This window comes from Ochotona curzoniae, unplaced genomic scaffold (genome assembly GCF_017591425.1).
Source record: "Ochotona curzoniae isolate NIBS_2020 unplaced genomic scaffold, NIBS_Ocur_1.0 scaffold_274, whole genome shotgun sequence".
NCBI lineage: Eukaryota > Metazoa > Chordata > Mammalia > Lagomorpha > Ochotonidae > Ochotona > Ochotona curzoniae.
The window spans coordinates 13,134,347-13,153,689 of record NW_024467101.1 but is presented as its reverse complement, the minus strand read 5'-3'; the positions used below and the strand labels follow the sequence as shown (position 1 = coordinate 13,153,689).

Genomic DNA, 19,343 nt, shown 5'->3' with positions numbered 1-19,343 from the left:
CAGGGAGCTTTGTGGGAAGTGGAGCAGCTGGGACAGGAACTGGCCTGCAAATGGGACATTGACACTTGGGAGGTGGAGGATTGACCTCTGAGCGCTCTGACTACCCTGACCTCCCTCTTTTTTTTTTTTTTTTTAAGAATCTTGTCAAGTAAAAAGAACAAGCTTTTTAAATATTTGAGTATTTGATGCCCTTTCTCCTCTGCTACTGTGTGTGAGGGAAAAAAACTGGTTTCTCCCAAATATGTGTGTAACAAGTGGTCATTTGGTTTCTAGTTCTGTGATTAATACACTCAAATCTTTGTTCCTGTTGCTGGCTTAAGTTTGCCCTTTATCTGTATGCAGAAAATAGGCAAATTTGGTTGCCAGGATTTTCTTGATCTTTGTAGCCAGAGTGTGGCATACAACAATTTTGTCCAGTTGCTTTAAATATTTATGTAATCTTTGCTTGGTTGCCTTTCTATAGCAAGGCTAAAATGCAATTCTAATACCATTAACAATGAGGGCCAAGATGGGTGAGGCTGCTTATAGGCAAACACTGCATCCTGGCCGGAATTAGGCTGTTGCCATCCCTCTGGGTGGAAGATCCTGCAATTGGAAGTGAAGGGAAGGTCAGGTGTCAGCCAGCAGTTATTTTGGGGTTGGTGGTATGAGGCACCATTCTGAGGTGCTTCCTGTTGTTCTGGTACCAGAAGTCAGGTTACTGTGCTAATCTGCCTTGGAGAATGATTCTGAGCTGTCTGGACCTGCAGTGTTGATGGCTTTGAAGAGAAAGCTGATTCAGGGCCTATGAGTTGAAGTCTTGGTTTATATGGCTCACCATGTTGGAAGTCCAGTGGGATTCTTCTGATAGGAATGGTGTGGATATATGAACAAACAGGCTTTCATATCATAGAAACTGTCGACTACAATGGTAGGCATTGTGCTGAAGTTTTCTCTTACTCTTCATGATTGTATGAGGAAGAAGAGATGGAGCTTAGAGTTAGTGGTTATTCCAAGTAAGTTCTTACACAGTCCTAAGCAATATTTATAAGTATTAATAAATTAATAAAGCAAGCAGGTAATCTACTGGCATGTACATCATTATCTTTTTTCATTGTGTTACTAATTTCAGCTGGATTCAGTTTGTCATCAGTTGATTCTGTAGTCAGGCTATACATTGCTCTCTTCTCCCCACCCCCACGCTGGTCAACCACTCTGGAGGTTGGGTAAGCAATTTGCATGTGGTTACAGCATGAATCAGCAGCAGGAACTTCCTGGCTAGTATTCTGACCTCAAAGTTAGAGCTAGAAATGTTGATGCCGAATAACTGAGGAAAAACTGTGACCTTTAATTTAGTGTAGTAGGAAAGAGGTAGAGCTGCTGTTAAATTGGTGAGTCCTCTAGACAGTGTGGAACAACTAAGACTGGATGAAGTTTCTAGGTCTTCTGTTTACTCTGGGATTTTGAGTTCTGGACATGAGCCGTTGAACTAATGGTCTTGTTGGCTTTGGAATGTCTTTGCCAGTAGTTCTTGGCAGTTGCTCTTAGCTGTGACTGTGCCTTGGAATCCAACAGGGATGTGTGGCGCTCTTTCCTGGCTGTTCTGGTACTTTAGGGCTAGCTGAAGCTCTTGGATACTGGATATTTCTGACTTTTTTTTGCAGCCAAGCTCCCAAAAACCATTTACTTTTTTTTAAAGATTTATTTTTATTATTTTTTAATTGGAAAGGCGGATATACAGAGAGGAGAGAGAGAGAGGAAGATCTTCCATCCGATGATTCACTCCCCAAGTGAGCGCAACGGCCAATGCTATGCCGATCTGAAGCCAGGAGCCTCTTCTGGGTCTCCCACACAGGTTCAGGTTCCCAAAGCTTTGGGCCGTCCTCGACTGCCTTCCCAGGCCACAGGCAGGGAGCTGGAAGGGAAGCGGGGCTGCCGGGATTAGAACCGGCACCCATATGGGATCCCGGGCGTGCAAGGCGAGGACCTTTAACCACTTGTGCCACCGTGCCGGGCCCCAAAATCCATTTACTTTTTAAAGATTTTTTTTTTTATGAGAAAGTCAGATTTACAGACAGAAGGAGAGACAGAAAACAATCTTCTGTGTACTGGTTTACTTCCTAAGTGGCCATAATGATTGGAGCTGAGCCGATCCAAAGCCAGGAGCAAGAAGCTTCCTCCTGGTCTCCTACGTGGATGCAGGGTCTCAAAGGTCCCAAGGCTTTGGGTCATCCTCTACTGCTTTCCCAGGCAACAAGCAGGGATCTGGATGGGAAGTGGAGCAGCAAGGACACAAACTGGCACCTATATAGGTTCCTGGCGCACGTGAGGTGAGATTTAGCCACATTGAGCCATCGCGTTGGGCCCACCACCCACTCTTAAAACTTTACTGGAGAATATTTCACCTAGAATTTGACTTCATCTGTTTTCTAATAACCTGAAATGGATTAGGTCATCTCATTTGCTATTAAAGGAAGTGAATAAATTCTGCCTAAGGTTGTATGTGTCTTGGCAAGCTGTAAACAAAGCATCTCAAACATAGTATTTTCAATTTTTTATCTCTGCTTCCCAGACCTTCAGTACCTTCAGTCATTAGCTGCCTGGGCCAAGAGATAAAAGCTAGTCTGTTACTTCACACTCTTAGGATAGTGGGAGATGGGAGGGAGTGGATGTTAGCAACTCAAATCATGAATTAAGTGGGTAGTAGTTTTAGTCTGTTGTCGAAGTGAGCAGCCCAGCGTCCGTCAGCAGTATTGTAAGCATTGTGGAACCGCTTCTGTGTCAGTATAAAGAGGAATGAAGACAACCCCCTTGCTCCGAGCCAGTTTGCTTTCTTTTTATTACATTTTTGACAATCTTTACATAGTTAATTAGGGTAAAAAGGTTCAAGAGCAATAGAAAAGTGGGTAAGACTATTTCCATATTTTTCCTTCATGTATCTGAGGTAAAGGGGGATATTGAGGGAGAAGCCCCACCCAATTTCCTACCTACCCTAGGTCCCTGATGTGGGGCATGCTCCGAGATTCTTGCTCAAGTGGTTTTGATAGTTGACCAGTTATGAATTGCAGCCAGTCTTGCCACTCCAAACATGATGAGGTTGTTGAAGAATCCACTGAATGACATAGTCCATCAGAGTCTCCATTTGCCCAGTATTTTGCTGCCAACATATAGCTGAGGTGGTTGATTGACTTGTTCTGTCTTCTGTCTTTTCTTGGTTCTGAGTCCGGCATTTCGCTTGGGGAGATCCCCAAAGAAACTTTGTCTGAGGTGTTCCCAGTCCAAATTCTTCTATGTACTGGCAAGTACAGGACCTTCAGTTTGCTTTCTTAATCCCTTGCAGTGTGGAATCTGGCTGTGCCTAACCTGATGAGGTTCTTATCCTGAAAGCAGGGTCAGATGTGGGAGCATCTGAAACCATCTCTGATGACTGTGTTTGAGGAATGTGTGTTCATGTACTTACCTCATGGATAGGAGAAGAGACAGGAAGATCCTCCATCTGTAGGCTACAGGCAGGGAGCTGGATGAGAAGTGGAGCAGCTGGGATAAGAGCGGGCACCCATATGGGATCCTGGTGTGGGTAAGGCAAGGACTTTAGCCAGTAGGCTGTTGCACTGGGCTCTAGAATGGATTTTAATTTATTTTTTAAAGATTTATTTATTTTTATTAAAAAGTCAGATATATATAGAGGAGGAGAGACAGAAAGGAAGATTCTCCATCAGATGATTCACTCCCCAAGTGAGCACAATGACCGGTGCTGTGCCGATCTGGAGCCAGGAACTTCGTCCAGGTCTCCCACACGGGTGCAGGATCCCAAAGCATTGGGCCATCCTTGACTGCTTTCCCAGGCCACAAGCAGGGAGCTGGATAGAAAATGGAGCTGCCAGGATCATAACTGGCGCCTATGTGGGATCCTGGCACGTTCAAGGTGAGGATTTTGGCCGCTAGGCCACGCCGCTGGGCCCAAGAATGAATTTTTATAAGCGTAATGGTTAAGCCCTGTGAAAAAGTCTTATGTACAGAGCACCTGTATGATTTGGTCTGTTTTTCCTGAGGGAGAGGCTCTCAGGCTGTAATTTCAAACAAAACAAAGCAGAAGCCCACCTCACTGTTTTTTGTCTTGTTCAAAGGACTATTTTTTGACTGCAACAGATTACTTAGAGGTTGTTGAAGAGCTGATTATTAACCTTAGTTAAGCACAGTATTGTTGGAAGGTAGAGAGCGATTCGCTCTTGTCATTTCATAACTAATGACTGTGTGTTTTTTTACTTTCAGATGGAAAGAACTCGAATGGATCGAAGCGTTACAATCGCAAACGTGAATCTTCTTACCCTAAAAATGAAAATTTTAGCAACCAGTCCCGTCGCCCCAATACACAGAAAAGCAAAACTTTTAATAAGATGCCTCCTGAAAGGGGTGGTGGCAGCAGCAAACCCTTTAGCTCTTCTTTTAATGGTGGAAGACGAGATGAGGTATGGAATTTGAGATGTTCTTTCTAGAATGTAAGAGGAATGAGATCTGAGTTTTTTTTTTCTTCCCAAATTTACCAATAATTAGGGAGAGCAAGACATGCAGTAGATAACCAGAATGTTCTTGACTAGTTGAGGATTAACTAGGTTCAGAATTTTGCCTCCTTACTTCATTGAAAGGTTGTAAAAATTTCCTTAAAGGAAGATGTAAACATTATAGGTTGTTGGGGCAGATATTATGTTGTAAGCTGCTATCTGATGCCAGCATCCCATGTGAGTACTGGTTCTAGTCCCAGCTTTGCCATTTCCAGTCTAACTCCCTGCTAACACACCTGGGAAAAGAGTAAAAAAAAAAGACCCAAGAGGGCCCGGCACGGTGGCGCAAGTGGTTAAGGTCCTCGCCTTGCACGCCCAGGATCCCATATGGGCACCGGTTCTAATCCCGGCAGCCCCGCTTCCCTTCCAGCTCCCTGCCTGTGGCCTGGGAAAGTAGTCGAGGACGGCCCGGGGCTTTGGGACCCTGCGCCCGCGTGGGAGACCCGGAAGAGGCTCCTGGCTTCAGGTCGGCATAGCATCATCGGGCCGTTGCGCTCACTTGGGGAGTGAATCATCGGACGGAGGATCTTCCTCTCTGTCTCTCCTCTCAGTATATCCGCCTTTCCAATAAAAAAATAGTAAAAATAAATCTTAAAAAAAAAAAAAATAAGACCCAAGAACTTGGAGACTGGAAGTTCTAGGGTTCTATCACTGTTACATCCATTTGGGGAGTGAACCAGCTAATGGAAGATTGATTTCTATGTGTATGTGTTTTTCTGTCACTTAGCCTTTTTTTGTTTTTTAAAGATTTATTTATTTTTGTTGGAAAGTTAGATATACATAGAAGAAAAGGGACAGTGAGGAAGATCTTCCGTCCAGCGGTTCACTCCCCCAGCTATGCAGTGGCCGGTGCTGCGCCTATCCAAAGCCAGGAGATAAGAGCCTCTTCTAGGTCTCCCATACGGATGTAGGGTCCCAAGGCTTTGGGTCATCCTCCACTGCTTTCCCAGGCCACAAGCAGGGAGCTGGATGGGAAGTGGAGCTGCCAGGATTAGTGCCTGTGCCCATATGGGACCCTGGTGTGTTCAAGGCGAGGATTTTAACCACTGTGCTATCACGTCAGGCCACCATTAAAAAATGGTACTTGGGAAGGCAGGGAATACTAGCCCAGATTCAATTCCTACAAGCCCAATTACACCAAACCAATGTAAGGCTGGACACTTCCCTTTACATTTTCATATCTAGTGGGCAATTTTCAGTCCTTATTCACATTGAGCCTATCAGGATCAGTCAATAAATCTTACCACTTTCTGCAGTTAACTCTGAGTTCTCTTCCTCCTACTGTTCCTGCTGTATATTTTGCTAGTTCCTTGCTATCCTTGACTCATGGCTTAGTCCTACCTTCAGTTTCTTGTGTCTTCTGTGGTTTCCCAATAAATCACTCTACTCCAAGCCTGTAGTATGTGTGCCCTGGGTTAAGCTTTCCATAGCTATTTTAAACGACTGTATTTGTGGTATCTATCCCTTGATTTCTCTCTGTAGTTTTTCTTAAGATTTCTTTTTATTTGAAAGGCAAAAAGGCAAAGTTCAGGCAGAATATCTTTAATCTGCTGGTTACTCCCTAAATGGCAGCAATGTCCAGAGCTGGACCAGTGCAAAGCCAGGAGCGTTATGTGGGGGGAGGTCTTTCGCATGTGTGCCGGGGCTCAAGCATGAGGCCAATCTTCTGCCTTTCCTGGCCTTTGAGAGACAGCTGGATTGGAAGTAGAAGAGCCAGAACTCAAATCAGTGGCCCTATGTATAGAATGGTATCATTGCAGGCAGAGGCTTAAACTGCTATGTCATGGTGCCAGCCAGAGTCTAGTTTTTTTTTAATTCAGTAAGCACTTACCAGCTTACTAATGAAATTCTGATTCATTTTTTTAAAATAATTTTTTTAATTGTATAAAGTTTTTTTTTTTTAAAGATTTTTTATTGAAAGGCCCGATATACAGAGACAGAAATATCTTCTGTTCGTTGATTCATTCCCCAAGCAGTGGCAACAGCCAGAGCTGAGCTGATCCGAACGTTTTGGGCCATCCTTGACTGCTTTCCCAGACCACATGCAGGGAGCTGGATGGGAAGCAATGCTTCTGTGATTAGAACCGTTGCCCATTTGGGATTCTGGAACATTGCAAGGCGAGAACTTTAACCACTAGGGTACTGTGTCAGCCCCTAATTGAAAAATTTTTTTTTTTGGTAATTTTTACATATTTGATCAGGGTGCAAAGGATTAAGGGCTAAAGAAAAATGGGTGAGACTAATTGTGTTTTGAAAGTAGAATTTAAGCAACAAAAGGACTTAAGGCAATGAATGCTGAATGTTGCATTCCAAATTCCTAAGTGGTATTTGGCATGTAGTAGGTGAGAAATTTTTGGTGAGTGGAGAAATTGTTCCGTGAATAAGTCCCTTAAATTTTCCTTCCTTCCTGCTTGCCTGTTTTTCCATTCCTTTCTTCTTTCAAAGCCAGGGTAACAATAGATCTTCATCCCCTGGTTTACTGCCCAGATGACTGTAATAGCAAGGTCTGGACCAGAGTGGAACCAGGAGCCAGGAAGTCTATTTTGGTTTCAGATGGGTGGCAGGGGTCCAAGTAACTGAACTATGTTATGTTGCCTTTCCAGGCAAATTAACAGAAATTGAACAGTTAGAACTTGAACCCAGTCCTCTGGTATAAAATACTGGAATTGCTATCTGAAGTTTAATCCATTGCACTATAGCACTGGCTTCAAATGAGATTAGTTGACCCCAGTGTTCCATGATTTTTGCCGTATTTCGCAGATCACAGTTCAGGTGCTCACTGGCAGCAGCTGACTGGTAACTAATAGATAGGTCAGCCCTACTCTGGACAGTATGCTGTGGGAGCAGCAGCTAAGATAGATACGGTGAGGGGCAAGCTAATTGGAATAAAGGACGTCAGAATCGAGAGAAATTACAGTTTCTATTTCTTTTGCTCCAATAATTCCTCCTGCACGTAAAAAAACCTGAAATATAGTGCTGAAATATAGTACCCACTACCCAAGAATGTGTCATAGTATTTTGTTATGGTGGGAAAGCTTCAAACAATTGGTGCATAATAGGCTCAGCATGTAGTATGTAGTATGTAGTCATTTAAACTAACAGTGTATTAATGCAACATGGTATAATCATACAAAACTGAAAGGCGAAGCGGGATTAGATGTGCTAGCTGACTTACAGCTTGGTTCTGTACCACTTCAGTGTGGGAATGTTAAGGTGACTAAAATATGCTATGATGTGATTTCTTCCATTTTTGTGTACAATAATAGTTCTCGTGTGGTTTGTTGCTACATTGCCACATACACAACTGTTTTGAATCTGCTAATTGAATTGGTTTCTGGGTGCACCAAATATGCCTTTCTTGGTTTTTTTCTTTGTTTTCCTTAAAATATTTTTAAACTTTTTTTATTGGAAAATCAGATTTACATAGAGGAGAGACAGAAAGATCTTCTGTCCAGTGGTTCATTCCAAGTGGCTGCAATGGCCAGAGCTGAGCTGATCTAATCTAAAACCAGTAACCTCTTCTGTGAAAATAGATTTATTTTGAGGGCAGAGTTGCAGAGAGAAAGCTCTTCTGTCTCTTGGTTTACTTCCCAGATGGCTGCAGCAGCTGGGACTGAGTCATTCTGGAGCCAAGAGCTTCTTTCAGGTCTTCTAGATGCATGCAGGGGCTCAAGGATTTAAGCCATCCTTTAACTATGCTGTTTTCCCAGGCCATAAGCAGGGCGCTGAATTGGAAGTGGAGCATCCAGGGAACAAATTGGTGCCTATATTGGATTCAGTCACTGTAGGCTGAAGCCTAGCATACCACACCATTGCTCCAACCTTACACCCCAGATTTATTCATTGTTTATTTAATAGGCAGAGATGATCAATCCGTCTCTCCATTGGTCCATTCTCCCAAATGGCAACAGCAGACATGGCTAGGCCAAGCCAAAGCCAGAAATGAGGAACTCTGTCCTGGTTTGCTGTGTGGGCAAAAGGGGTCCAAGTACTTAAACCATCTTCCTTTGCCTTTCCCAAGCACACTGGTAGAATGTTTTATCAGAAGTAGAGTTCTGGTAGGGAATGGTGGAATTGCAAACAGTGGCTTAAGTTAAGTGTTCCACGTAAGCCCAGCTCATTCTAATTTTTTGGAACATTTATTTGAAAGTGACAGACCTTCTGTTTGATGATTTACTCCTCCAAATAGCTGCCGGGGCTCGGCCAGCTCTTCTCTGTGGGTGGCCCGTGAGCTTGGGCTGTCATTTGCTGTTTGCCCAAGTACATTTATGGGGAATTGAATTGGAAACAGCAACCAGCACTTGAACCTGTACTTTAATATGGGCTGCTGCTGTTGCAAGCAGTACCTTAACCACCTGCTCTGCAATGCTAGCTTCTTGTCAGTTTTGGTTAACAGTAAGTAGTATGTGGGCCTGGCATGATAGCGCAGTGCTTAAAATCCTCACCTTGCATGTACCGGGATCCCATATGGTCGCCAGTTCTACTCCTGGCAGCCCTGCTTCCCATCCAGCTCCTTGCTTGTGCCCTGGGACAGCAGTTGAGGATGGCCCAAATGCTTGGAACCCTGCACCTGTGTGGGAGACCTGGAAGAGCTCCTGACTCCTGGCTTCAGATTGGCTAAGCTCCAGCTGTTGCGGTCACTTGGGGAGTGAACCATTGGACAGAAGATCTTCCTCTTTGTCTCTCCTCCTCTCTGTATATCTGCCTTTCCAACAGAAACAAACAAATCTTAAAAAAAAAAAATAAACAATAAGTAGTACGTGTCTCAGAGGGGAGGCCTTTAGCAGGATGCAGAAGTCTAAGACAGCATTTTAACTGCAAGCCGACTCCAGATGGTGGCTCTGCAGATCCACTTGCTAACAGTGAAAATGTAGGAGTGGTGTGGGGGCACTGTCTAAAGAATGATCCAGTGAGTATGTTTGAAGGTGGCTGGAGAAGTTCATCCTGAGTTTCATCATTTCATGATTAATTTCCACTTCAGGCAGACTAAACAGTTTAAGTAATTTCATGTTAAAGGCTCTTTTTCTCTTTATTGCCATCTAAGCTGTAGATAGGATATTATTCCCATCCAGGAAGGTGGTTTTATTAAGGTTAATATTTTGAGCCATGTAGGAGGAGTTGTACTGGTTTCTGTTGTAAGTCAGTTAAGTGCTGTTGTATTGTGAAATGATCTGATTCATTCTTATTCTCTCTAGGTAGCAGAGGCTCAGCGGGCAGAGTTTAGCCCTGCCCAATTCTCTGGTCCTAAGAAGATCAATCTGAACCATTTGCTGAATTTCACTTTTGAACCCCGTGGCCAAGCAAGTCACTTTGAGGGTAGTGGACATGGCAGCTGGGGTAAAAGGAACAAGTGGGGACACAAGCCCTTCAACAAGGAACTCTTTTTACAGGCCAAGTGAGTGTTACTACTCATGGGGGTTGGGGAGATTGAGTGCCTAGGTACTTAAAGTGCTTTGAGGAGCCTGCCTTTAAAGTGGGGGAGAGAGGCAGAGAGGGAATTCTGCTTTTTCTTTCTCCCTCTGTTCTGGTCATCTACTTTCTCTGTGGATATTCTTGATAGCTTAAAGACTGCAATGCTTACATAAAAGCCTTAGTAACACAATGAAGTAGAAGGAATATTTAGAACTTACTTATTTTTGCTGGAAAACAGATTTACAGAGAAGGAAAGACAAAGATCTTCCACCAACTGGTCGGTTCTAATCCTGCTGACCCCACTTCCTGTCCCTTCTTGTGGCCTATAAAAGCAGTCAGGGGCAGCCCAAGGCCTTGGGACTCTGCACCTGTGTGAGAGACCCTGAGGGGGGTTATGGGCTCCTGACTTTGGTCCAGTTTAGCCCTGGCCATTGCAGCCACTTGGGGAGTGAAGAGTGGGTGGAGGATTTTTCTGTTCTCCTTTTCTCTGTATATCTGATGTCTCAGTTAAAAAAAAATCTTTTAAAAAATACAAAATTTGACCTCAGATTTAGACTGAGGTAACCATTTTATGCTTTGTATAAACTTGAGTATGATTCTAAGCGTTCACTAGCCTTAAAAACGAGCTGCATTCTGGGATTCTGAGGGTGTGGGAAGGAGCTTAGCTGACTGACGGTTGCTAGAGCGAGCAGCCTTAGTTAACTTAGTTCAAGAGAGGCTTATGGGGATGGACTTGGAAGCAAAGGAAACAGGGGTTTAGGTTTCTACTCAATGAGCTTTTGGATTCTGCCAGAGCTCAGAACAGGAACTGAAGTTGTAGTGCTGTGCTTTGTGAACTGTGGGGACAGGTAGCTTGCATGTGACGTCTAAGTGAAGAGGTAATGAAGTTCTGCTAATGGTTCGTTTGTGGGTTCTGACATACTGTCGTCCATCTTCCCTATTTCTAGCTGCCAGTTTGTAGTGTCTGAAGACCAAGACTACACAGCTCATTTTGCAGATCCTGATACTTTAGTCAACTGGGACTTTGTGGAACAAGTGGTGAGTAGCATAGCCAAACCTGGAATCTGTTAATGTGAGAGAGAACTAAAGAAAGGGACTGCAGTGACCTAACAGCTGATGGTAGTGTTTACTGCTAACACCCTTTCTGTGTACCATACATTTTTTTCAGAGGTCAGTCCTTGGTTCCCCTTGGAAGTTCATTTTGTGACTAATTGGTATGGTCTTACAGCGATGGGATGTAAAGGGCTCTTATGTTAAAAGTGTCCAAGTGGTCCTACTGCCCAGTGTCTCAGTCCTAGAAAGTAGTAGTTGGGGTCTCCGGGGGATACTGTTTACCCTCTTACCACATGGTCATTACTTCATTGGCAGCTGTTGGTAGTGTCAAATTAGGCTTCAACCTTGTGATAGATGAATGAGTCATATAGTTGTTTATCAGAACCATTGCTACAATTTAAAATTGGTTTTATTTGAAAGGCAGAGTTGGTGATGGAGATCTCTCTACTGACTGACAGCAGGCTAAGCACCTCTTGGAATATTGGCATTCGGTATGGTCACTGGTTCTTCTCCTGGCTGCTTGTTTTCCTATCCAGTTCCTTGCTAACCTGCCTGGGAAAACAAGAGGTGGTCTGGCACTGCCCGGGCTATTGCTGCCGTTTGGGGAGTAAACCAGGAAGTGGGGAAAATCTCTGTCTCTGTGTCTTTGTCTTTCAAGTAAAGCAAAAATAAATCTTGCAAAGAAACTAACAAAAGTAGAAATTGAGTGTTTGCTGCAGCAGTAAGCTGTTGTTTGGGTGCCTGATTTCCCATATCCGAATGCCTTGCTAGTACTGACATTGATCTACCTTTCAAAAAAATTACATAACTGACTGTAAAGCAGAAGTCTCATTAACTCTGCTGGAAATTACTGATAGATTATTTCTAGACAACTTTATACGTTTTGGTTTTTGTACATATTGAAATCTTTATAAATAGCATCATGGTGATTTCCACAATGTTTTTGTTAATGTAGAACCTCGAAAATACCTGTAATGTTTGTCTTTTTTTTTTTTCACATTAAGCCATTGTGAGTTTTCTTAGTGATTTGCCAAAAGAATTCATGTACATTGCATTTTTCATAGTTTTATGAAGATGTGTTGAAAATAAATTGAAGAAGCTCTAACTTGGACAAACTGTAGTCACTTTTGAGAGCAGTGACACTATGGTTATGTTTTGTTTCAGCGTATCTGTAGCCATGAAGTGCCATCTTGCCCAATATGCCTCTACCCACCTACCGCAGCCAAGATAACCCGTTGTGGACACATCTTTTGCTGGGCGTGCATTCTGCACTATCTTTCACTGAGTGAGAAGACATGGAGTAAATGTCCCATCTGTTATAGTTCTGTGCATAAGAAAGATCTTAAGAGGTGAGGTTGAAACATTTAATAGATTAAAACCCAGTGAGCTGACTGCTTGCTTTGTTCCATCTGAATGTCTGTTTTACAGTGTTGTTGCCACAGAGTCTCGCCAGTATGTTGTTGGAGACACCATTACAATGCAGCTAATGAAGAGAGAGAAAGGGGTCTTGGTGGCCTTGCCCAAATCCAAATGGATGAATGTAGACCATCCCATTCATCTAGGAGGTGAGTATCCTTAGTTTTGGGATACAGTCAAATTGTTGATTAGGCTGTATGTCAGAAATAGAGCCTTTAGTGCAGCTAAAGTTTAGCTTGTCCACATTATTGTGCGGCTTCTGTAGGCTGCTGGGAATTTACTGAGTGGTTTTTTTTTTTTTTTTTTTTTTTATTTTTTTTTAAAGATTTATTTTTATTATTTTTTATTGGAAAGGCGGATATACAGAGAGGAGAGACAGAGAGGAAGATCTTCCATCCGATGATTCACTCCCCAAGTGAGCCGCAACGGGCCGATACTATGCCGATCCGAAGCCAGGAGCCTCTTCCGGGTCTCCCACGCGGGTGCAGGGTCCCAAAGCTTTGGGCCGTCCTCAACTGCTTTCCCAGGCCACAGGCAGGGAGCTGGAAGGGAAGCGGGGCTGCCGGGATTAGAACCGGCGCCCATATGGGATCCCGGGCGTGCAAGGCGAGGACTTAACCACTTGCGCCACCGCGCCGGGCCCTACTGAGTGGTTTTATACTCTTGGCTTGACATGTGGTTCATGTGTGTGTATGTAAAATTAGTTTTATTTTACCAGGCTTCATAGAATTGTCTGCTCTGCCCATAGTCTTGGGGATTCCAAAGTTAGCCAGTCTTAGTATCTATCTTCTTTCTCTTTTCCTTTCTCTTCTTTTTTTGGAAAAGATGATTTTGTGTATCTGAGATGCAAGTACTCAGTGACATAAACACATATACTCTTGCTTGCTTTTTCTTATAGATGAACAGCACAGCCAGTACTCAAAGTTGCTGCTTGCTTCCAAGGAGCAGGTGCTACACCGGGTGGTACTAGAAGAGAAATTAGCACTGGAGCAGCAGCTGGCAGAGGAGAAGCACACTCCCGAGTCCTGCTTTATTGAAGCAGCTATCCAGGAGCTCAAGGTGAGGGAGCATTGGAAAGTTAACACGAGAGATGTTGAAACTTCTCTACTTGATCATGGTTGAGATGAGCTGGTAAATGGTGGGAATAAGTTACTTCAATGCTACCTGGAATTAAGAATGTAGCTAAAATCCTAGTTGGTTCTGTACGTTTTCTTTGTTGAAGGGAGGGAAGAAGTAAAAGCTTTTGAAAAGCTCTTTCTAGAACTGAAAATAATAAGCCAAACTGATTGTGCAAGTGTGATAATGGAGTAGCTTAGTTTAGCTGATACAAGCCAAGCAATTAGATTTCTTCCTCTTTAGGAGTTTTTTTGAGCAACATTGTTGGGCGGCAAGAGTTGCTCATGTATAGGCTTCCATAGGTCCTGTGTCTTCTGGAACAATGGCTGGTTTTATTTGAAAGGCAGAAAGAGATCTCTCATCTGCTCGGTCATTCTTTAAATGCCTGCAACCACTAGAGCTGGGTCAGGCCAAAACCAGGACCCAGATACCCAGTCTGTGTCTCCCATGGGTTGGGCAGAAGATACCCACTGGAGCATTAGTGGGAAGAGAACAGCACTCTGACTGGGATGCCTGTGTTTCATGTGGTATCCCTACTGCTGGGCCAGACACCTTCCCCCAACAGCAAGCTTACTTAAAATTGTGGTGTCAGGATTACTGGTTATTAGGCTTCACCCTTAAAATTTTAGTAGGTTTGGGCTCAGATTAGAGTAGTTTGTGATATAGTGTTTTTTTTTTTTTTTTTTTTAAGATTTACTTTATTTTTATTGCAAAGTCAGATATGTATAGAGGAGGAGAGACAAAGAGAAAAATCTTCCATCCAATGATTCACTCCCCAAGTGAGCGTAATGGCCGGTGCTGTGCTGATCTGGATCCAGGAGTTCTTCTGGGTCTCCCACACGGGTGCAGGGTCCCAAGGCTTTGGGCCATCCTCGACTGCTTTCCCAGGGCACAGGCTGGGAGCTGGATGGGAAGTGGGGCTGCTGGGATTAGAACCGGTTTCCATATGGGATCCTGGTGTGTTCAAGGTGAAGACTTTAGCCACTAGGCCACAGTATACTGGATTCTAGTGCAGTTCTTTTGCTTGTCATTCTTTTGAGAGCCATGACTTAGAAAGCAGTATAAACTCAATTATTCAGTGGTTAATATGTGAAAGCTCCTATGTTGTACTCTTTTATTTATCTTACTAAGCCTCAGATCCTGGTATGGAAGATGCAGCTGTCTCCCACCCTACGCCCCCCCCTCTTTTTTTTGGTAATACTTATTTTTATTTGCAAAGCAGATTTACAGAAAAAAGAAAAGACAAGAAAGTTCTTCCATTTGCTGCTTGACTCCCCAAATGGCCACAGTGGCTGGATCTGAACCAATATAAAGCTTCTGGGTCTCCCATGTGGGTGAGGGTTCCAAGACTTTGGACCATACTCTACTGGTTTCCCAGGCTGTAAGCAGGGAGCTCGATTGGAAGTGGAGCAGCTGGGACACGAACCAGCATCTGTATGGGATGCTGGTACTAGCCCCTATTTTTAAAATTCTCTTTATACTTTGTAGTATTGTAGAAGAACCATATCTGGAATTAGAGCTGTCCAGTCCTGTTCCCCTTTTCCTGTTAACTCTGGTTTTTTTTCTGACATAGTTTATAAAAGGAGACTAATTCTGTGTTCTGTCATCTTGGGAAGCTTTTATGCAGTGTAGTCTGTCAGATTCTCAGTAGGATATCATTTTTTTTGCGCACAAGCTATTTTTTGTTTCCTGATTCCATCAAAGATTGAGGATTGTAAGTGCTCGTCTAAACTGTTCTCAGTGGGTCTTGTTTCCTTTTTATTTTCTGTTGGAAGCGACCATTTTAATCATTTGCCCTTTGAACTTAAATGTTTCTGGAAACAGCCTTTTTTGGTCTTCTCTCTGGTGCCTTAGACTCGGGAAGAGGCTCTGTCAGGATTGGCTGGAAGCAAAGAAGAGGTCACTGGTGTCGTGGCTGCCCTGGAACAACTGGTGCTGATGGCTCCCTTGGCGAAGGAGTCTGATTTTCAACCCAGGAAGGTTAGTGTGTCCCTGTTACACAGCACAGCTACTATTTCTTCTGCACTGCTGCCAACTGGTTGACCCCACGCAGACCTGAACTTCCCAGTAGAAGAGGGGCCAGTGAAGGGGACAGCTAGCAGAAACATAAAAGGAGCTTGGTGCTTTTAAGAAATTATTTCAGAGCCAGATAAACACAGAATTCCCATCCACTGTTGAACTCTCCAAATGTGCACAACACCTGGGGCCAGGTCAGGCTGAAATCAGGAAACAGGTACTCAAACTTGGTCTCCTACCTGGGTAGCAGCACCCAACTACTTGTCACGATTTGAACCCAGACCTTCTGATAGAGTTTGGATATGGCAACCAGCAGCTTACCCAGATGCCTGCCCTGGGAACTTGATTCTTATGTTTACCTTTACCATATAACTACTGTCTTTGTTTAAAGGATGTGATCTTATTTGAAAGGCAGAGTTACGGAGAGGGGAAACAAATCAGTCCGCTGGTTCACTGGTCAAAAGGCCACAGTGGCTGGAGCTTAGCTGATGCAAAACCATAAGCCAGGAGCTTCTTTAGGGTCTCCCACTTGGTTGCAGGGGACCAAGGATTTGAGCCATCCTCCACTGCTTTCCCAGGCTGTAAGCAGGGAGCTGGATCGGAAATAGTAAACCATCATCCATATGGGATGCTAGTGCCACAGCAGAGGCACAACACTGGCCTACCATATTACTACCTTATTATTATTTTTAAAAAGACTTATTTTCCTTGAAAGTCAGAACTACAGAGAAGGGAGGGAGAGAGAAAGGAAAGAAGAAACAGAATCTTTCATCTGCTGGGTCACTCCCCAAATAGCCACAATGTTTGGAGCTGGGCTACTCTGGATTGGAAGTCAGGATCTTCTACTGGATCTACCATGTGGGTGCTGCTTTCCCAGGCTGTTATCAGGGAGCTAAATGGGAAGTGGAGCAGCTGGAACTAACAAGTGTCCATGTGGGATGCTGAAACTGGAGAGAGTGGCTCTACCCACTCACTGTACCGCAGTACTGACTATGAAGTGGTGTTTTATGAGCTGTGCCAATCAGTTGAACCACATTTTTTGTTGACTGTTAGATGCAATCGTATGCTTTCGGTTGATGTAGAGTTTGTTCTCACAGGGTGTGCTAGAGTATCTGTCTGCCTTTGATGATGAGACCACAGAAGTTTGTCCGCTGGACTGTCCATCTTGTCCACTTGCTCTCCCTGTGGTAGAGGAAGAGGAAACAGTGTTGGAACCGGAGCCTGAAGGATTACCAGAGGCCTGTGATCATTCACAATTAGCAGATGACAATCTTGGGGAAGGGACCAATTGTATTGAGTCCAGCCAGGAGGAGCCCTTCAACAAGCCAGACACCACACATCTCAGCAGCTCTCCTTGTTACTACTTTTACCAAGGTAAGGAGCCCTGAGGAAAAGGGCTGGATTGCTGCACAGGCCTCACAAGGCTTGCTGGCTCTAAGCAGTAGTGTCTTCACTAGAGCCTGGAGGTCTGGATTACTGTGCTTTTTGGTGTGGGGTAGGAGAGCCGGGTCTAGTTCCAGGGACAGGGAAAAGCTGATCTTGAAGGCTGGCCAAGGTTGATTGTGTGACAGAATCTTTTATCTTCAGCGGAAGATGGACAGCATATGTTCCTGCACCCTGTAAATGTGCGCTGCCTCGTGCGGGAGTATGGCAGTCTGGAACAGAGCCCAGAGAAGATCTCAGCAACTGTGGTAGAGATCGCTGGTTACTCCATGTCCGAGGTACGGTCGCCGCAGAAGAGCACTGTTGGGATGTGCCTATGCTTAGCTAGTCTGAGGTCTTAGTTGTTGTATTTCTAAGTCTCTTTGTTGGTGGTAGTATGCACATTTTGTTACTGATTGATATGTACAGTCTATTGAGAACTGCTATTGAGAGCTTTAAGGTGAAACAAATGGCAGAATTATCCTCTGAAACACCCACTTGACCATGACATAAAAAGTCTGTGCCAGAGCTTGTGACTGCTTCTGTATAAATAAAGGGGACAGCTTTCTTTTATTGTTCATTATGATCATGAAATCTTACTGATCCATTTCTTCTCTCTATACCTACTCCACGTACCCTTCTCGAGTTCTGAACTCAGCTGGAGCTGGACTCCGGCAGGTTCAGGCCAAGTTTCATTCAGTAGACATCTGCTTTCTTACTTCCCAGTTATTAGTTCTGTTTGGTTCCCAGGTTTTTCCAACAAATGCTGTGTGTATGGGTCATTTTGTTTTTATAAATTTATTTGAAAGGTGGGGTGACATGGAGAGAAAAGATAAATGTTCTGTCAAGGTCCACTCTTAGGCGCCTGCAACATCAGGGTCTGGGTCAGGCTGAAGTCAGATGCCAGAAACTGTCTTGGGCTTCCATGTGGGCAACACAGGCCTAAGTACTAATCCATCTTCTGTTGCCTTGTAGGTACATTCACAAGAACCTGGATCCAAAGTGTAGTAGTAGTTAGGACTCAGTCTGGTACTCTAATGGGTTGCAGGCATTGAAAGCTGTAGCTTTAACCAGCTGTACCACAACTACTGCCTACCAAAACATTTTTATGTGTCCTGTTATATCCTACTTCAGTTGTCCCTAGAAAATTAGGAACAATGAATCAGTCTTAAGTGTTCATTGGTCCCTTTTCCATTGTAGGATGTTCGACAGCGTCATAGATATCTCTCTCACTTGCCACTCACCTGTGAGTTCAGCATCTGTGAACTGGCCCTGCAGCCTCCTGTGGTCTCCAAGGAAACACTGGAGATATTCTCAGGTGAGAATGCCCTCACTCTGCTTCTCCTTAATTGCTTGATTCTCGTGGCTAGAAGCTTTAGTGTGGGAGGAAACTTCAGGAGCTGTATCATGAATCTCAGTATTTCCTAAAGCACTTGACACTTTTGTCTAGTGGAGCTGGGCTTAACTACTTGCCACCTGAGGAGTTACTGAGGTGGCTTGTTGGGTTTGCCTACTTATGATCTGATCATCCTGCAGATGATATTGAGAAAAGGAAGCGTCAGCGCCAGAAGAAAGCTCGTGAGGAACGCCGCCGAGAACGCAGAATTGAGATGGAGGAGAACAAGAAACAGGGCAAGTGTAAGTTCAGGAATTGTTGTCTTGAAATTGACGGCTATGTATCATTGTGTGGAGGCTCTGGGCTGCGTCAGAAGCCACGCTACTTAGGTTCACATCTCAACTTTGTTATTTGTTCAATGCAAATAATGTAGAGTGCTTTCTTTGAAAGCCTGGAAATTTAATGAACTCATGTGAGTCAAAGTGAATGGCACATAGGATTAAGACCTGGTAAGACCTGTTCCAAGGAGAGAATTGGAGCCCTGCTGTGAATCCTGTGGCTGGTCATCTCTTGTGTCCCTGGATCACAGACCTCACCAGGGACTCTTGCTGACAGCTGTTCACACCAAGTTTGCCTGGCCGGTCTGATATTGTAGGCACTTCGACAAATGAAGAAATGTGTTCATAAAGTTGGACTTAAGAGCTCTTCTGTATCAACAACACAGTATCTGTTGATCTTCTACAGTGTAAGCTTCACTGAATCCATGGGGATTAGGATTAGTGTCACATGAGGGCCTGGCTACCCACTGGAAAACCAAATGAAATCCTTACTTGAAGGCACAGGAAAGGACTCAGCTATTAAATTCGTTATTTTATGACAAACAGTAGAAATTGTACTTAACCACATACCTGGGTTACAGCATTATGAGGTGATTTGGCATGTATCCATACTTCAGGCACAGAATATTTTTCTTCAAACATTTTTACTATACAGCCATAGTGCTAGCTCCAAACATTTTTACCATAAAAATA

At 43.9% G+C, this 19,343-nt stretch overlaps 1 protein-coding gene across 4 annotated transcripts in view; it reads left to right on the top strand.

Annotated features, from left to right (window-relative positions):
- The window catches only part of RNF10 (ring finger protein 10), a 30,564-nt gene that overhangs the window by 4,648 nt on the left and 6,573 nt on the right, over window positions 1-19,343 (top strand). For 3 of the 4 annotated variants that reach the window (XR_005886194.1, XM_041003867.1, XM_041003866.1), the window contains exons 2-12: window positions 4,252-4,448; window positions 9,737-9,936; window positions 10,901-10,991; window positions 12,171-12,355; window positions 12,435-12,571; window positions 13,321-13,481; window positions 15,393-15,518; window positions 16,652-16,928; window positions 17,142-17,275; window positions 18,177-18,294; window positions 18,513-18,614. Coding sequence is in view for 3 of the 4 variants with exons in the window: in XM_041003867.1 (XP_040859801.1) it covers window positions 4,252-4,448; window positions 9,737-9,936; window positions 10,901-10,991; window positions 12,171-12,355; window positions 12,435-12,571; window positions 13,321-13,481; window positions 15,393-15,518; window positions 16,652-16,928; window positions 17,142-17,275; window positions 18,177-18,294; window positions 18,513-18,614 (1,728 nt within the window). In the remaining variant the exon portion in view is untranslated. Of the gene's footprint in view, window positions 1-4,251; window positions 4,449-9,736; window positions 9,937-10,900; window positions 10,992-12,170; window positions 12,356-12,434; window positions 12,572-13,320; window positions 13,482-15,392; window positions 15,519-16,636; window positions 16,929-17,141; window positions 17,276-18,176; window positions 18,295-18,512; window positions 18,615-19,343 lie in introns of all 4 variants that reach the window. The other variant, XM_041003864.1, reaches the window with a different exon arrangement.